Genomic DNA, 17997 nt, shown 5'->3' with positions numbered 1-17997 from the left:
CTGCTGTCCCACCGGGAACAGACAATCCGCACACTCCACACCCCGGAATAGACCGCCTAAGCCCCCACGGTGTCCCCCGCGAATGGCACACAACGGGCCCCAATGGGAGCGCGGCGCTCCGCCGAGGCCCGTGCGGCGGAGGAGGTGAGCACCGGCCGGTGCTAACCGAGCCGGGCCGGGCCGGGCCGGGCCGAGCCTCCTCCGGTGTTGGGTTACAGCGCGGGCCCCCAGCGCTGGGTGGGGCGAGAGGAGCCCCGGCCCATCCCGCCTCTCTGCTCCCTCCGGGCACGGGGTGCACCGGTCCGGGTGCTCCCTCCGCCCGCCCGGAGCGGCCTCCGGGGATGAGCGGGCTGCGGCGGCTGTTCCGCGGTAGCGGGCGAGCGCTGGCGTTCGTGTTCGCCGCCTCCGTCGTCTGGCTGCTCCTCGACATGGCCGCGCTCCGCCTCTCCCTCGGCGACGCCGGCGGGCGGCTGCTGAAGGAGGCAGCGGAACGCGGGCAGGAGCGAGCGCGCCCGTGGCGCGGCCCCGAAGCGCCGGCGGGCAGCAGCCAGGCCGACCACGCTGGGCTCCGCCGCGGGCGACGCCGGGGAGAAGGGACACCGAGCCCCCGGGGAGCCCGCCGGGAGCCTCCCCGGGCGCCGAGCCCCACGGCCTCCGAAGCCGGGGTCAGGGGGCAGAACGCCGAGGGCCGCCCCGCCGCTCCCCATGGGGCCCGGCCCACTCCGCCGGGGTCGGTTGTGAACTTGAGGGGCGGTGCCGGGCCCGTGGCAGCACCGGCAGCGAGCGGACCCCCGTCGAAGGCAGCGGCGAAGTTCGTAGTAGAGCCCACCGGGAGCAGAGCCGGGTGGCTGAAGGCATCACCGTCCCGGCCAGGCTCCCCCGACGAGCCCCATTCCCCTGCCCTGCTGGGCGCGGGGCTCTCCGAGCCTGCACGGTGGGTCGGGCTCAGGGGGCCGGCGGTGCAGGGGCCCGGGCATGCCACCGAACAGAGTCGGCAGCAGCCTGCAGGCACGCTGGTGAAGGGCGGCCTGCCACCTCGGTCAGCGGAGCTGGGAGCCCTGGCTGAGCGGGAGCGAGTCAAAGTGGGAAAGAAAGAAACTTCCTCCGAAAACCACTTCATCCTTATTGGCAAAGAGGGGATAAAACTGGATAGCCCAGCAGCCTCACGCCTGGGATCTGACTCTGCGCGGAGCATCACAGAGAGACAAGAAACGCACAAACAGTGGCAACCTGCTAATGAAAATGGGGACAGCATCCATGCTGTGACCACCACCACTGGGACTGTGGCACTGGGTGGCCAGACATGGGGTGCAACGCAAGGAGCAGTTCACAGGACGCGTGCCACTGGAAAGGACGGACAGGAACAGACAGGCACCAGCAGGCCGGGGACCCACAGGGTCTTGTCCATGGATGTAACGCTTGCCCCAAGAGACCCCCAGGCTCCTGGCCAGTTTGGACACCCTGTTTCAGTCCCTGATGACAAACAAGAAGAAGCAAAAAGTAGATGGAAAGAAGGAAACTTTAATGTCTACCTCAGTGATTTGATTCCCGTAGACCGAGCCATAGTGGACACCAGGCCTGCCGGGTAAGATCTTCTTCCCTTGCACAAATACCTGTGCTGCGCTCAGTGGCTCCTGGGGAGGGCTGCTGGGTGCACTGTGACCTTCTTTTTGTGCTTCTAGCTGTGAGACTGCTTTTGCCTTTCCACATAGGAGCAGCCTGGTATTAAAAGTAAAACTGGGTAAAAATTTGCAGATTGTCTTAACCCTGCGCCCTGCCATCCAAAGAGGCTGGGACACATAAGGTGGGCAGTGTGGCACAGGCCTCTTTGTACCTTAAAACACTTTGGTTTGTCAGGTGCAACACTGAGCACTGTTTGGTTTCAGTATTTGTGCATTTGGTTCCCAGAGCATCCCTGCACCATTCGATTTCTCTTGGTTGTAGAAGCCCCCTGCCTGGAGGTGCTCTCACTCCTTCAAGCAGCCGCTGCCCTTCCCTCAAGGTACAGGAGCCACCTGTGCACACAAATGGAGCCAGGGTGGCTCAAAGCACTGTGTCTTGGTCTTTGACCAAAGCCCTGAAAGCTGTGGAGCAGAACGCAGAAATGCTTGTAAGTGCAGCCTGCATGCCACGGGTGAATCACACACCTGCCCAGAAGGAAACAGCATTGCTGTCTGGGCGTCATGGGGAACACCTTGGCCAAACAGGGGCATGTCACTGACAGCACTGCCTGGGGATACATGCTGCTGTGCTGGGGGATGGGGCCATGGGAAGCTGCCCTGGGTGCCCTGGCACTGGCAGTAGCCTGTGCAGGCTCTGCCCTTGGCTGGTTGGCATGGCAGATATCAGGCCTTAAGGGCCAGCTCACTCCAATAGCTTTTGGCAGCTCTCAGGGATGAAACAGCATGATACTGCTTTTGCTTCCAGTTTGTCCCAGTTTAGACTGCAGTTCCTCTTGTGATCCTGGCTGGAGTGCTGAACTAGACCACTGAAATTTGGCCAACAGGAACTTGCCCTGTCACAGCCTTCAATATGCCTACCAGTGTGCAATGCTGGATGCTTTCTGAATTTTCTTACCATGGTGCTGCTTGCTGAGCCTCTGCAGAAGTGCATGCAGGACGAGTCCCACCAAGGAGGAGCTGGACCCCATTTCAGCCCTACATTGCAGTGCTGTGAGCAAAGGTCCCCATGTGCCTCTGACCCCTCCCCAGGCTACTGACATAGCTTCTCTGGGACAATTGAGTCATCCAGGTAAAAAAAACGTTGCACACTGCATGCCAGAGTATGGCCTGGGTAAGCTGGCACCCATGCTGGCAGGCATGGGGAAGGACCCTAGCTGTGCATAACTGAGCTGGGAAGGGATGGGCTGGGCATCCCTGCAGATCAGGTATTCAGGGCCAGGCTGCTTCTAAGCTCAGGGGCAGCAGATCAAAGGTGATGCTTTCCCAAAGCAACTTCAGAGCCTACATTTTGTTGGCTTTCAGAATGATGTCAACAGAACATAAAGGCTGTGGGCTATTTTTGTTTAAAAGCCTGTTTAGGAGAGAAATTTCAAAAGGATTTGACTTCTATTTCCCTTTAGCTATATATATTAATTATATATACATATCTAAAAATATATAGGTATGTATGTATATATGTGTATACTTAGCAAAGAAACAGAGCCCAGACTCACATAGGACATAGTGAAATTTCTTTAGCTTGGGGTCAGCAATAGCAACCCTGGTGCTCTCTGACCAGAAATCCTACTTTTTTAGACAAGAAGGGAGGAAAAGATGTTCCTCCATTTGAGGTTTCCCCTTTCCAGCTGCCAAGGATATGTGCAGGCTTTGGCCAAAGGCCTGTTTGCTGCTAATGAAGGAGCTAAGAGAGATGTCCTCATAGCAGGTCCTGCCTGACTGCATGCAGACTTTTTAGCTTGGGTCTCGGCTGCTTTTTCTCAGCTGCTTTCACATCCCTCTCTCCGTGCAATGAAAGCTGTTGTGTTCAGCAGCTGCTACCTTATCTGTGGGCTTGTTCCCTCCTCCCACCACAAGCTGCCTCCTTGGGTTTGCCATAGGAGCAACTCCAACTCATCTATTTTCTCCTAGTTTAGCTGTCTATTGTTGTCCTGTTGTCTTCTTGCAAGTGAGCTTCCTGGTTCAGCCCCTGCCTTCTCTCCATTGACCTTGCCAGTCCTGCCAGTATGTCCGAACCACTCTCCCTCCCCACACTGCAGAGGGGTCCCATCACCACGGGCAAACACCCTTAACGTTTCCAACCAAACCATAATCAAACAGCACATTCTGTCCTGGCTGAGCCAGCCTTGGCTGTTGTCTGTGGGGAACCAGGCTACAAAAGGAGAAGGAAAGATACGTCCCAAGGATTGTGACAGAGAGTAATTCTGGGGATATTTTCACTTACTGGAGCACTTCTGATTAGCTGTGAAGTCCTGAAATGCCTCTGAATTTCCTTCAAAACACCACGTGGTCTGAGCTGCGTGTCAGCATCCAAGCCAGCACCAGCCAAACCCAAGGGACTGTTCACTGAGACGGAAGAAGTCAGTTTTCCATGTGCTCCCATGTACCTATTTTTCTCTCTGTTGTTGACAGCAGAATGGACAGTGGTTTTGATTCGTCACTGAGAAATTGTCCACACCTGCAGATTGGCTGGCACCTGTTCTGCCTGTGGAGGTCTGCTCTGGAAGAGAGAAAAACCTGCTATCAGCCTTCAGCTTCTTGACGAGAGAGAGAAAGCAAGTCCCAGCAATTCGTGGATATTCTGGGATAAACTGTCAGTCTTGGGCAGAGGAGCAGTCTGGGGAGAGGAGTGCTCTGCCAGGCACTCTGCAGGCCTGGAGATCCACTTGGAGACAGCAGAGCTAGGGAAGCCCTGCTGCCCAAGGTGCACAGCATAGCAGTGCTCAACTTACAAATGGAAGATGAAGAAAGCTGCTCACTGACCTTTTCTTCAAACATGGAAGACACAGGCCTGACCCAGCCATTAAGGTTTTGGCTGTTGCAGAATAAAGTGACAAACCCATGAGCACAGAAGAAATTTCATCGCACCTCAAACCCACCAATGCATATCACTGGCTGTTTGTGAGGGGAGCAGGTGCTGCATGCGGGCTCAGCACAGCCAGGCTGGCTGTCCCAGAGAAGGCATGGGTGCTCAGGGCATGAGATACAGGGTGCTCAGGGGACAGACCTCCCAGTACCATTGTACACAATTGTACACACATTGTATGCTTGAGTGTTTTACCTTTCTCCAGGATGCCCTGAGTGATGTGCAGCAGTTGGACTGGGCAGCTCTTCCTCACTGTCTGCATGTTTGATGAGTTGCTGTGCTGAGTAACCCTTCATGGAAATAAATGGCCATTTCCCTGCATTTTGAACATAACACCAACTCTTTACTTTCAATGGGGCTATCCCACACAGCCCAGGATGCCAGGGTGTTTGGAGCACACCAGGGTCCTTTTCACGCAGAAGTCGCCGAGACCAGTGGTGCAGAGCTGGAATCAGCCTCACTTTTGGGGACTTTCAACAATTTGCTCATTGAGAAGAGATATAGTCACCTGCAGGTAGGGAGTTAAAAGAGGTCCCTGATAGAAAGTAGTGAGCACAACTTATCCCAACAAGAAGGGCCCTGTGGGACTGTGTAGGGAGTTCCCCCCTCTCAGCTTTCTGCTCCCTCTCCCAACAAAATCCTGTTGCAGGGCATTGCCTCTCTATTTCACATTTGGCATCTCCCCCCTCCCTATATGTTTTCCCAGAAAACAGTAAGCCTGGAGACTTTCAGGAGTGCTAATGGCCATTACCTGTGAGCTTGTGTTGCCATTGCAGGTGCTCTGAGCAGCGTGTTCATGATGACCTCCCAAACACCAGCATCATCATGTGCTTCGTGGATGAAGTGTGGTCCACCCTCCTCCGCTCAGTTCACAGTGTTCTCAGCAGGTCTCCTCCACACCTGATTGAAGAAGTCATTTTGGTGGACGACTTCAGCACTAAACGTAGGTGAAGCTTCTTCTGCCTTTATGAAACTAATATAACTTGAGGCCAAAATGCAATTTGTTCTCTGTAATTCAATTCTGAATAGGTGAGAGAAATCACATTTTCTCCTTTCTATGTACTGAAGTGCATCCGCAGCCTGTGCTGTTCTTTCCAGATGAGGGGTATCGGAGGTCAGATGGGCACTGGGAGTGGCTGTGGTTGATCAAGCTGCAATTCTTGCCAAGCAGTCTGCCAGACTTTATCATTCACGTCTCTCCCATCCTCGTCCATTCACTTAAACAGCTGCTACGTTTACAGCTGTGCATCACTAAGTTTACACATGTGCGTGGCTTTGCACATGTGCAGGAGGCTGGTAGGTGCATTGAAGTCCAGGAGCACCATCTTTGGGGCATCCTGGGCCAAGGACTTGTACGTTCATAGAGATGCTGTCATCCTTCTCTGTGCACCTTCCAGATGAGTGCCCTGCGTTTTCAGTGCTGCACTTCTCTGGTTGCTCAGAGAACGTGATAGTTGCAGTAAGAGCAGTGGTGAGCCAGGCATCTGCACATGCACAGCAGCTTTGCATATGCACTCAGGCATATTATATGATATTGAACCTCTGCTTTGTAATGCTTTGGCTCTCTGCTGATTTAAGCCCTTTAAAATGTAGGAATAATGTAACTTTCCAGCTGCTGGTTCTTCTGTGCTCAGCATTGCTGTAGTCCAAGTAGCAGCAGCAATCACCTACAGCAAACGTGTCCACAGATGTTTCATCTTTGGAGCCTTTCAGAACTTTTAACTGGTTTTTGAAATGCAAACAGTTACATTCTCCTGAAAAAAAAACCTACAGAGAACTAATAAAACCCATCTGTGGCAGAGACTGGGGGTCCTCCCCATAGACCGAACGGTGTAAGTGGGTGATGGCTGGCTCCAAACAAAGCACTTTTCTCACCAACTTCCTCACACTCTTACTTGTGAGAGTTCACCACCACCTTCTTCCACAGACACAGGAAACCATGACTAAAGCAGCCTGAGAAGTGGAGATACGTCACAGCAAATCCTTGTGCAGTTTAAACCCAGGCAGAGTCTTTAAATTTGGTGCTTGCTATCAAGAAATATGTAGAGCATAAAAAAAATAGGCAAAGGAAAAGTAGAACAGATTTTAATTGCAATAATAGCGCAGTGACGGGAAAAAAAAGTAATTTTGGAGCTTTTGAGCAACAGCTCAATACCTGGTTTGGATCATGAACTACTCGAGTGATGCCGCTGAGATTTTGCTCATGGCCTATCACCAAAACCCCTGCACTTGCTGCTCTCCACTGTCCATGTGCTGTGTGTGCAGCAAGTCACTGCACTCGCCCATGCTGGCTATGCCTGCCTTTGCTGCATCTACTGGGCTTGTGCGGAAGCCAAGTGGGTGCCTGCTGTGCAGGGAGCAGGAGACGATATGACCACCTGCAGCCCATCCTTTGGAAGGGCATATCCAAAGCAGCCAGACAGCCCACGGTGAGCCCCCAGGACCAAGTAGCATGCCCATCACAGAGTACCAGGGACACATGTCTCCAGAAGAGATTTTTAAATGCCAGCTGAAACCTGCTGGTACTGATGTGGCTGTCCACCGGAGAGCAGGCTCTCTCTGTGACACTAGAAGCCCTGCAGCTGTGCCCAGATGTTCACATCCCAGCCCAAAGGATCCTGGTGTGTCTGGAGCTGCTTCCAGGGATGTTCTGCCTACTGCTTTTCACCTTGGAAGTGGGTGTGAAATTGGTAAGTCAGCCTCACTCTCTCTTTCCCTGCAGAGTACCTCAAAGAGAAGCTGGACAAATATATGTCACAGTTCCCAAAAGTGAAGATTCTCCATCTCAAGGAGAGGCACGGTCTAATACGGGCCAGACTGGCGGGAGCAGAGATTGCCAAAGGTAGGATGAAAGCCATTTCACAGTCTTGGCGAACTCCCACAGGTGCTGATAAGCCATCTCCAGCATTGAGTTTTAGTCTCTTCCCAGTGAGATAATGGCATCTCTTTGATATGTAAAGCACAAGGATCTGACAAGTGGTAGAGCTATGTCTTGTCCAGCACCTCAGCACAGCCCTAGGAAGCCACAGCTGGGATCTCCAGCTGTGCCACCTTGGCTTCATTGCCTGCACAGGCCAGGCTGTCTTGGCATTGAAATGGTCATTTCTGCTGGGAGCCATCCCACCTCACTCTGCTGGCCTCCATGGCTGAACAGCAAAAACATGCTTTGAACTATGGCTGGGAAAGTGTTGGGAGCCATGACTCCGTGATGGCACCATCAGCCCTACCATGAGCTTGCAGGGTGTCCAGTCAGCATAGGGTGAGAACAGGGAAGGGGCACCTGGGGCACCTGGGGCCTGATCCTACCCTGACCTCTGCCACAGGTGCCATCCTGACATTCCTGGACTCACATGTGGAGTGCAATGTGGGGTGGCTGGAGCCACTGCTGGAGAGGGTCCGCCTGAGCTGGACCAAGGTTGCCTGCCCTGTCATTGAGGTCATCAGCGACAAGGACATGAGGTAATGTGGTGGCTTGTGTCCTTGGGATATCCAAAATCCATGCCAGTGGCTTGAGTGAAACCTCTTACTGGGACTACCAACATACTAATTACAGGAAGACCCAGATCCGGACCTCCTAACTGGCCTTCAGCAGCATCTCACAAGGGATATGTCACGTTGCTGTGCACCAGAGCTTAACATCAGCAGTGGACTTGGCCCCTTCATTTATCCCACACACCTTTTCCCTTTTTTATGACTTTTAGTACATGAAGAGGATTCCTGATGAAATTTGTTAAAATCCTGTTTTAATTATGTACAGATATTCATCTTCACTCATTAAGGGTGACATTTCAATCAGGAATGTGACTCAGAATTAGTCATCCCGATCTTTTCTCTGTTTAGTTACATGACCGTGGACAACTTTCAGCGTGGGATTTTTACTTGGCCAATGAATTTTGGATGGAAGCAGATTCCGCAAGAGATCATCGAGAAAAATAAAATCAAGGAAACTGATATAATAAGGTAAAAAAAGCAAATCTGAGAGCTTTGTGGTCTGACCTGTTCCTTTGTTAATAACTTAGCGACAAAGGCTCCTTCAATGCCAAATGTTGTTCTTTGCCTTCAAGGACAACAGAGGCAGGCACTTTCTACACTTATGGGCAGTCACATCACCAGACATGGGCAAAGCCCAACAAGCCTTTCTCACCTTGTATGGCACTGCTGGCATTTTGCTGGTGCTGCTGGGGCTGGGGGAATGTATCATTGCATTTTTCCTTCCATGTCCCATTGTGGTTTTCAGGCTGGGTAAAGCCACTCAAATATCATAGAATCAGCAGAGTGACTGATCAGGTAATGTCTTGCTGTCTCTGTTAACTGCAGCCTCACGTACCATCCCCCAGCATTTAGTAGCCCACAGCTTCTCAATGATACCCTTGTCAAGGCAAAGGGAAGGAGATGGGCATTCCCCGACCAGCTGACCTGCCGTGTGGCCTCTCTTTTCCCAGGTGCCCGGTCATGGCAGGTGGCCTGTTCTCCATTGATAGGAAGTACTTTTTTGAGCTGGGAATGTACGACCCAGGGCTGGATGTTTGGGGAGGTGAAAATATGGAGATTTCATTCAAGGTATGTCACTGTCATACACCTGCATCCCTGCCAGCCTGGCTCTGGTGATGGGGCTCAGCCAGGGTCTCCCACAGGGACAGCCTATGCTGGAGACGCCATTTGTCCTGGCAGTTTACTTAATTTTCTACTTCTCTTCTGGCTTGCACAAAGCCAGCACCCAACATTTGCATGTGTTTCTATCAAAGCAACCTCTGTTTCTCAGGTCTGGATGTGCGGAGGAGAGATTGAGATTGTTCCATGCTCCAGAGTTGGGCACATTTTCAGGAATGACAATCCTTATTCCTTCCCAAAAGATCGTGTGAGAACAGTGGAGAGGAACTTGGCCCGCGTTGCAGAGGTCTGGCTGGATGAGTACAAGGAGTTATTCTATGGCCATGCTTACCATCTGGTCTTGAAAAACGTGGATGTTGGTGACCTCACTCAACAAATCCAACTGCGAAAGAAGCTTCAGTGCAAAAGTTTCCGGTGGTACCTGGAGAATGTCTACCCAGACCTGGAAGCTCCCCTGGTTAAAGCCAGTGGTCTGGTATGTAGCCAGATGACTTGCTGCCCTTCATTTGAACATGTTTTCAGTGGCTAGCTACACACTGCCAGTACACTGAGTTGTTTCCCTGGCATTTGGTAACATTACTGAATATTTAATATGTCACCGTGGTCTGGATTCCCTAGTGTTTTTATCAAGAAATAGGTCAGTTCCAGGAGACAGTCTCCCTTTAAAGAGCCATTTGAGTGTTTCAACCGCAGATGAACTGCCCCTCTGGCAGACACAGTCAGGGATGTGCTCCAGGGCGGGGGCCAGTATCCTCCCTACCTGCACAGCATTTTGGCCACGGCAGGAGAGGGAAGTGGTTTATCGGGCGGCCCAGGGGGCCTGGAGGAGGCAAGGTTTGTACCGGTGCTCTGCTGCCAGCAGAGCGCAGCACAAATCCGCTTTTCCCCTGCGCTGCCTGCAGCCTGGGAGAGCCCAGCATCTTTGCAGCGCACAAGAAGCCTGTGCTTCGGAAGGGCTCAATGGGCAGAAAACACCATAAATGTTAAGTCCTGCTTCCACAAGACTCTTGCTGGCTGATAAGTATAAGTGGGTCAGGCTCCATTTCTCTTCCGGCATCTCTCCATCTCTGCTTCGGGAGACTCCTGGTGATCTCTGGCACCAAGTCCTCCTTGTGCAGCTATTCCTCAGGTGTTCAGTGTCACTTTACCAACATTAAAAGGTCAATTAGCCAAGACTTAAACATGGATTCTGAATTTGGCCCAGGGTTGAGCTTAAGCTGAATATTAGCTGCTGCTTTGGACATTCAGAAACCTCAAATATTCTGCCCAGAAATACAGCTTTGATTGCAGATTACTTATAATGGCAGTTACAAAAGTAAAATATTTGGTCTGTCAGAAGAATTTCAATGATTCCAGGAATGAAAACTAAAGGGTTTTCTGCCTGTCCTAGCCATTGCTGTCCACCAGTGCCATGGCAGGAACAACACTTGCTGAGAGGAGGTGGCCAGAAGCCGGTGACCACAGGTCTGGCACGGCTGGGGCAGTGAGAACAAGAACGGCCTGTCCCCTCCATCCCTGCCAAGAAACACAGTTACTGCACCAGCCCTTCTGGGAGCGGGGAAACAGCACATCAACCATTGGGCTGTGTTTCAGGCTTGTCTATGGGCTTAATGTGAAGGTTCACCATCACAGGGATCCCTAGGGATCAGGTCAGGCTCTCTGCCAGCTGCAGTGTGTTGTTTTAATGATCAAGCCATGAAGGTGTGGGAGGGTAGCTCTGCAGAGAGCATGGGGAGGGATGCTGTGCTTCCTCTGCTGACCTCTCAGCTCTCACAGAAAAGCCATAGGAAACTGCTGATTTGGGGCCCTTCAGCAGATTATGAGCCATGCGTCCATTCAGATGCATCCATCCATCTCAGTGTGACAGTGGCTGCAAGCAGAAGAGCCAAGGGCTGTCTCTCTGGCTCCAAAACTTGTATGTCCAAAAGCCCATGTCCCTGCATTTTTCAGAAAGGACTGTTTGGATCAGACTGAAGGATTCAGTGACACATCGGCTTAAGTGACATTTTTGAAAAAGAAGTAGCAGTCATAATCTGAGAACATAACCCCCCCAAAAAAATTTTTTTGAGAAATACTCACTTTTTCGGCTCTTTTTTTTAATCAGAGCAGTAAAACAATGTCAAATTCAGTGCAAAGCAGTTAGACCGTATATCACCTGAACCAAAACCTCAATTTGTCAGAGGTGTTTGTGAAAATTTTCAAGATACTGCTTTGCTTTGTCCTGATTCAGGCCACCTGAATTGCTCTTTTATCTTCATTCTCAAAATTTAATAGGGCAGAAAATCTGTTTTTTCAGCTAGCTCTGCAAATTCCAGCTGTGCTGAACACTGTTCAAAGTTACTTGAGAACTGTTTTCCAAATAGCCTATTTATTTACGGGGATTAATTCATAAGCTCTTCAGAAATTCTGAAAGAGAAGGAATGATGTTTGCAAGGAATTGGAGATGTGAGTGGCCCCTGGGGAGTTATTTGAGGAGCTGGTGATGGTGCCTGCAGACTGCAGCCAACTAAGTCTTCTATGGCCATGAGTCCCTGCTGCGTGGTAGACCTCAGCCCAGGAACTGGAGTGGGCTGGCAGAGCTCAGTCCAATGTTTTGAGCTTTCCCATATAACTTCCTGTACTCCTGAGCAACCTCTGAACATGCCATACAAACAGCGTGAAGAAGTGCCCCTTTGCAGACCTCACTCTGCAGATCCTGGCGCTGAGCAGGCACTGGGTGCTGGCTCACCCATGAGGGATGGTTGCAGGGAGGAGCAAAGAGAAGCCAGTGAAGGGAGCAGAGCCTGATGCTCACTTGCAGCAACCCGGGGGCTGAACACACATGATCAGGGAAACTCTGCACTACCCAAGGTGCAGTTTTTACTTGTCCTCTTATACCCACCAGTGCAAAGTAACAGCAGTTCAGTTACAAACAGTTAATGATGATGTTCCTGCCAGGATTCCCACTCTAGGGGACTGTGTCTCCATTTCTCCACTGATGGTGGGTACCGAGACAACCAACCTGAATGGAAAACAGGAAGAATTGTCTCCAGGTAGGGCATCAAGCACATCACATACAGTGATAGAGTTCTTCCCTGGGACCAGCTGTGGGGTCTGTGCCCTAGCTGGGAGGGGACCACCAGGCATTGGTGTCAGCTGCGCATGTTGGTTGCCCCCCTCCTTCACAGGGTAGCAGTGGGAAGAGATTCTGCAGTTGTTACTGCTGGGAGCTGTTGTTTGGTGATTTGCAGAACAGGAACATGAGCTGTGTCCAAAGAAATAAAAAACCTGGAAAAGAACATGTTTCATCCAGTCTTGAATGTTTCTGGTAAGGACTAGTTTCAAGTTTTTGTTGGTAGAGAACCTGTGTAATGGACCAGATATGCATTTACATACCTCTCCAGCACACCATCTCTGCTTTACTTAATTAAGTGGATAGTATCAATCAGTGTCTCTGAATCCAGGAAGTTAACTGCAGTATAGCAGCCTCTCCTATTTCTTGGGAATTTATGTCTGAATTTGAATTTTTTTCTGTTTTCCAGCTTGTTAACAAAGCCATGGCAAGATGCATCACTGTGGAAAACACGACTCTAGCTTTTGAGGCATGTGATGTTAACAACAAGGTAAGGATACTCTGCATACTGAGTATGTAATACTATTTTTTGTGCATGGCGTAGAGCTCCTGTACCTTCCTGTGGTGACCTGCCTATCCCTTGGCAGCTAAAGCACTCCTTCCCGTAGGGCACATGGCCACATGATGCCTGCAGACAGCTAGGGGCAGAAATTCCCTGTTTGCAAAGTCTGTAGCAAGCCCACAGACCCAGAACCAGCAAATTCAGCTGGAATAGGAAAATTTGATAAAGCCATGAGCCTGCACATGAAAATAGGGAGAAACGTTTAAATACAAGCCTATGCTTTCTGTGCTGCTGCAAAACATCTAGTTGCAGTCTGTTGCTCAATGGGAAGCAGCCGCTGTGGATAGTCTTTCCCTTCCTTTATAGGCAGTGTTTCTTAGGCAGGTCCCTGCTAATTGCTGTCTGCTCTGGCACAGGCTGGCTTGTGGGTTGGGATTGTCATGCAGAGGGGTTTGTCTGTTTGCACCCCAGTGCTGGGGTGCAGCCAGGGGAGGTGGCAGGGCAGAGAAGCACACAGCCGTCACCTTTGGGGTCAAGGCTGCTGTGCCAGGAGTCACTCTCAGAGCCTGCACCGGGGCTGTTCTGAGCTTTCTTGCTCTGCAAATCCATAGGAAAGGTATTCCCATGGATCACAGCTTTCCTCATCCCCTGGTCCTGGGTGAGGACAGGAGAAAGGCAAGAAGAGCATCTGCTGGGGAGCCTCTGCCAGCTGCCATCCCCATGCAGCCAGCCCTGCTGATGGAAGGCAAGTGGGGTCACAGCTCTTCCCGGTCTCTCCCCGCAGAACCAGAGGTTCAACTACACCTGGCTGAGGCTGATCCAGCACGGAGAGCTCTGCATCGCTCAGGCTGGCACTGCGGGAGTACTGGGCCTGCACCGCTGTGAAGGCAGGAGCCGCAGCCTGGCATGGCTGCACAGGTCACTGGCAGCCTTCCAGCCAGAGCTGGTAAGTGCTGCACTAGCCAGGACAGCCACACCACGGCTTGTGGCCTCTGGGTTGTGTTAGTGTGCTGGTGTGCAAACTGATGGGCAGCTGCAGCCCGGTGCAAGATGCAGGATATACCCTGGCCCTCTGGTCCTGGCTTTGCTGAGGTCTTCTCTTTTCACCTGGAGTTAAGTGGTAGCAGTAGGAAGTCTGAGGAGCAGCTCAGTGCCTGGTGATGTTGACTGAAGGAATTAGTGTGCTCTACCTTCTGATGTCACAGTCATTGTGTCTTATTAAAGTTGTGAAGCCCATTTCCTGTATGCACAAAGATCCAGCTTTTGCCCAGACAATGCTCTACATGTCATTGCAGGATTATTTCATCTAGGTGTTAACCAGCTGATAATAAGTAACACTGCAATGCTAAGGGGTGACACAGAAATGTCCTCACCTTTGGCAACGCTTGTAGCATTGTCTTCCTGGCCATGTGGGTTAAGTAGATAAAGCCAAGCAGATGTGAAAAGCAAGAAAACGGAGATCACTCAAACTCTTCACTCTTTCACAATCCAATTTACTGCCCCAGCATTTAAACTTAAGCACTGAATTATCTAGCATCCTTTTCAATTCAGTAAATGTGCTTGGAGTTCACCAGCCAAGAAACTCCAAAATATGAAAATCAGTCTCCTGTTGTATGTACCCCAATATAGCATGTACCATCTGGAGTGATTGCCTTTGCATTGTAATTTCTGCTCGGACAGTGAGAAAACTAATCTTTCCCTTCCCAGTGAATGAAAGCTCAGGAGGTGTAGTGTGATCTGGCTTGGCAACAGGTGCCAGCTTTGGATCCTACCCAGAAGTCCCTGTAAGTCAGCAAAGAGATCTTATGTATTAGGGAAACATGAAAAAAGGGCACACCATCAAGAATCAAGCTTTCTCAGTGGAAAAATAGAGCTGCTGCCACATGAGTCAGCTAAAAGCTAAAGCTGAGGCTTACCTAAAACCCTCTCTCTTGCCCCTGCAGACAGACCACATCATCTCGGAGCATCTCCAGCAGCTGGCTTGCTTGGAAGTGGATCCCTCTCACAAAGCCCTGAGGGTAAATGCCTGTGACTCTGCAAATCCTTATCAAAAGTGGCAGTTTGGCAATTACTATGCAAACTGAAGGGAACACAGTTGGACCAGAAACACTGTGTTTTCATCTTGCAAATTCAGCAAGGACATGTGTGTGACTTGTGACAGCAATTACAAAACTGAAAGTTCATTTCCAAATGATAATTGAAATCTGTCATTTAAACCAGCATATTGAGAGATCAGAATACCAAGAGCAGCACATCTGGTTTAACGAAGCCTGAAACATAGGCGTGTTTTTCCTTCACTGTGAGAGACTTTGGCAAAAGCTTAAATAATTTTCTGTATTATTAAATGGAAATATTTTCTAAAGTCCCCATCCTACTGTAAGCAAACCTTCAGCAGTTCCCTCCGGACAACAGCATAAGCTACAGGAATACTTCCAGGGCTCAGCAGTCTGTAAACAGCAAATGGGGCTGCTTATTCTTCCACAGAAAATAGAAGTTTATTGACCAACGCATTAAAAAAATCTCTCTGACATGCCCGTGCTGGGTCTGGCTGCAGGATCCTGCCCTGTGGGACCCGTTGCCTCTGACAAATGAGTATCAAGATTCCATTAGGAATTGATTGATTATCGAAAAAGCCTTCTTTTAATAATGGGTGGCAAATGTGGGTCAGTAAGCTGCCCAGCAGGTGAGGAAAATGGGGCTGTGGGAGAGGCAGTGAGTATGCCTTGCCCACACCCCCAGAGAGGATGTGGGTGTCTTGCTTTGCTTGGAGGTGAGAGGAGCTATCGGGGAGGCAAATCAGGGGTTTATCCTGCTTTTCGCCAGTGACATGCAGCAGAGGCCAGCTGTGTCTTCGAGCCGCAATGGCTTTTTAATGGTTCCCCCAGCACCACTGCAGCTTTACTTGCCCCCTGGCCAAGGTACTTTGTTGCATTGGTGCCTGTGCCAGAGTCTGGTAATGCTCGGTGCAGTCCCAAGGAAGATGGCTCACCCTGCTCCTGCCAGGGCCATCCCAAGGGAAGCTTTACCTGCCAGCAGCATAAGCTAGGCAGCTCTTCCCATCGTGGCACCCTCCCACAATGGAGGGGGTGTGGGGGAAGGGCAGAGACCTCCATCAGGATGCCTTACAACCTGAAACTTCTACCTGTAGGCTCTTGGGATGGAGGAACTCAGTGAGGGTTTTCATTCAATAAGGTTTGCAAGTGTGTGCACATATACATGTGTGTGTACACACATTTCAGAGGGACCGCTGCAGAGGTTAATACAGTGGGATGAGCTGCTGCACAGCCCAAGCCACACAGGATGGCCAGGCTCTGCACACAAAAAGTCCCTCTGAACTTACTGTTAAAGGCAATTTTTTTCTTACTGTGAAGCTTTTTATCCCCAAAAGGCATCACCAGTTTTTGAAGGGACAGATTTGATAGGAGACTAAATTATGCTGTGACAGCACAGTGAGATGTGTCCCTGGCTAGTGCTAATGTGTCCCTGACTGGATTTCTTCCCCATTTCCATTAGGAAGTTCCTGCTGTGGGAGGCTGCTCCCTGTACAGATGTGGTAAAGGGATGTACAGGGATGTGGTAAAGGGATGTACAGGGATGTGGTACATCCTTGTACATTGATACATCGTTGTGGCACATTGATGGTTGCCGAAGAAGCTCATGCTTGCCTTCCTGCCTTGCTGTCCTGCATTGGGGTGAGGAGCACAAGCCGCTGGGGATCCATGGGGCTGAGCATCGCACTTGGTTCTCGTGCCACTGGTGACCACAGCTGAGGCTCCACTTGCATTCACAAAACCCTTGTACCTTTCCTTTGATTTTTCATGTTACCTCTCACATGGTGGATTAATGCTGACAGCATCTGACAGGCTGAGTCTGCCAAAATATTGACTGGCTCAACAGATTTTCCCTATTGGCTCCTATTCCAACTGTCTTCCTGATTTTCTCCCTCTTTTAGTGCAGATAGCCTGAAGTCACCATCAGCAAAAACGACACAGATGTTGTTTGTGCAGTCATCTTTTATCAGGAGCATGAATTTCATCAAATTCTGTTTGCTGACATTCAATCATTTGTCACCAAGTAGGCACCAAATGGTCATATGTCATGGTCACATCCCATTGCCAGGCTTGTCAGTTGCGTTCTATTGCCCTGTTTGTGTAGATGCTCACTTCCATGTTGGTATCTTTTGCTTAAAGACCGGAGCATGCCTTCGGGGCTGCTGGCAGTGAGCAGTGGCCCTGCTGCTACACAATATTGAGAAGCGTTCAGATTGCACCAGTCAGCCTAGTCTTCCAGAAATGAGCATTTTTTCCAGCACACTCAACAGATGTGGCAACAGGAGTCTCCTTCTACCCAGTGAGCTGCCTGCTCCTTTTACCATCTCCACTGATGGCACCTGGGTGTGCATCGTACCTCAGGGGGCATGGGGAGGCTTTGGGATCATGGAGGGGAAGGAGGAATGTACCGTGGGTGAGAAAGACCACTACTCATGCTGGGGACAGGCGCCGCCATCCTCCCCCATGTCAGCAACAGGAAACAGACACAGCTTTTCTGAACAAGAACAAATGCTGTGGCAGAGAGGGACACTGCACATCATGCTGTGCTTCCATCAAATAAGCACCCTGAAACAAAGCAGCATGGTTGGGGACCCCATTTGGTTTGTAAAAAAAAAATAGAAAAAAAAAGATTTAAAAAAGGGAATAAATTGTAAGAGATGAAGCATCTTCCTCTACACCCTGTGCTTTAACTGTTTCTGTTAACTCAGACCCTTTCCAGGGGGCTCCAGCCCGAGTTACTGCCAGGCTGAACTGCAAAATGCCTGTAACCCCTTGATCAACATACTGCACCCACCCACTTTGAGGTTTAGGTGGGAGGGGGAGTGTTTGCAGGAGAGGCCCTTAGGCCCCTAAAGCATCCCAGGGCTCAAGCTACCAAGGAAAGCAAAAGAAGGAGTTGCAGTTCTCAGCTGATCAAATGCTGCTTTCCAAGGTAAAAAACTAGTCCATTTCTTGACAATTTCAGCAAGATCCCACACTCCGCTGAAACCCAAGCCCACAATCAGTTTACCAAGCATCTCATCCCTGCACTTGCCCCAAATGTCTGGAAGCTGTTGTAACTGTCACCTAGGGTATAAGCCAGATGTTACATCTGTTACAGACAGATGTGTGATAGAAGGAAAATATACCCACCTGTTGCTAAAGCGAGCAGGGGGCCCAGCCAGCCTGTGCAGCTG

The 17997-nt window shown here is 50.6% G+C and overlaps 1 protein-coding gene across 1 annotated transcript; it reads left to right on the top strand.

The window, feature by feature from the left end:
* Positions 1 to 341: 341 nt before the first annotated feature.
* Positions 342 to 15297, top strand: GALNT5 (polypeptide N-acetylgalactosaminyltransferase 5). The gene is made up of 10 exons (XM_031053356.2): positions 342 to 1585; positions 5322 to 5488; positions 7268 to 7387; positions 7869 to 8004; positions 8386 to 8505; positions 8988 to 9105; positions 9308 to 9631; positions 12678 to 12758; positions 13555 to 13716; positions 14714 to 15297. The coding sequence occupies exons 1-10, from the start codon at positions 342 to 344 to the stop codon at positions 14852 to 14854; spliced, it is 2613 nt and encodes an 870-aa protein (XP_030909216.2). The 3' UTR covers positions 14855 to 15297.
* The last annotated feature ends 2700 nt before the right edge of the window (positions 15298 to 17997 follow it).

This window comes from Melopsittacus undulatus, chromosome 4 (assembly GCF_012275295.1).
Source record: "Melopsittacus undulatus isolate bMelUnd1 chromosome 4, bMelUnd1.mat.Z, whole genome shotgun sequence".
Classification (NCBI taxonomy): Eukaryota; Metazoa; Chordata; class Aves; order Psittaciformes; family Psittaculidae; genus Melopsittacus; species Melopsittacus undulatus.
The sequence above is the reverse complement of the archived record's forward strand: the minus strand, read 5'-3'. Positions and strand labels throughout refer to the sequence as shown.

Coding starts and splice junctions, on each gene's coding strand:
- GALNT5 (XM_031053356.2), top strand. CDS start 342: ATGAGCGGGCTGCGGCGGCTGTTCCGCGGTAGCGGGCGAGCGCTGGCG. Junction 7,388..7,868: donor GGGAGCAGAGATTGCCAAAG/GTAGGATGAAAG, acceptor CCTCTGCCACAG/GTGCCATCCTGACATTCCTG. Junction 8,005..8,385: donor ATCAGCGACAAGGACATGAG/GTAATGTGGTGG, acceptor TTCTCTGTTTAG/TTACATGACCGTGGACAACT.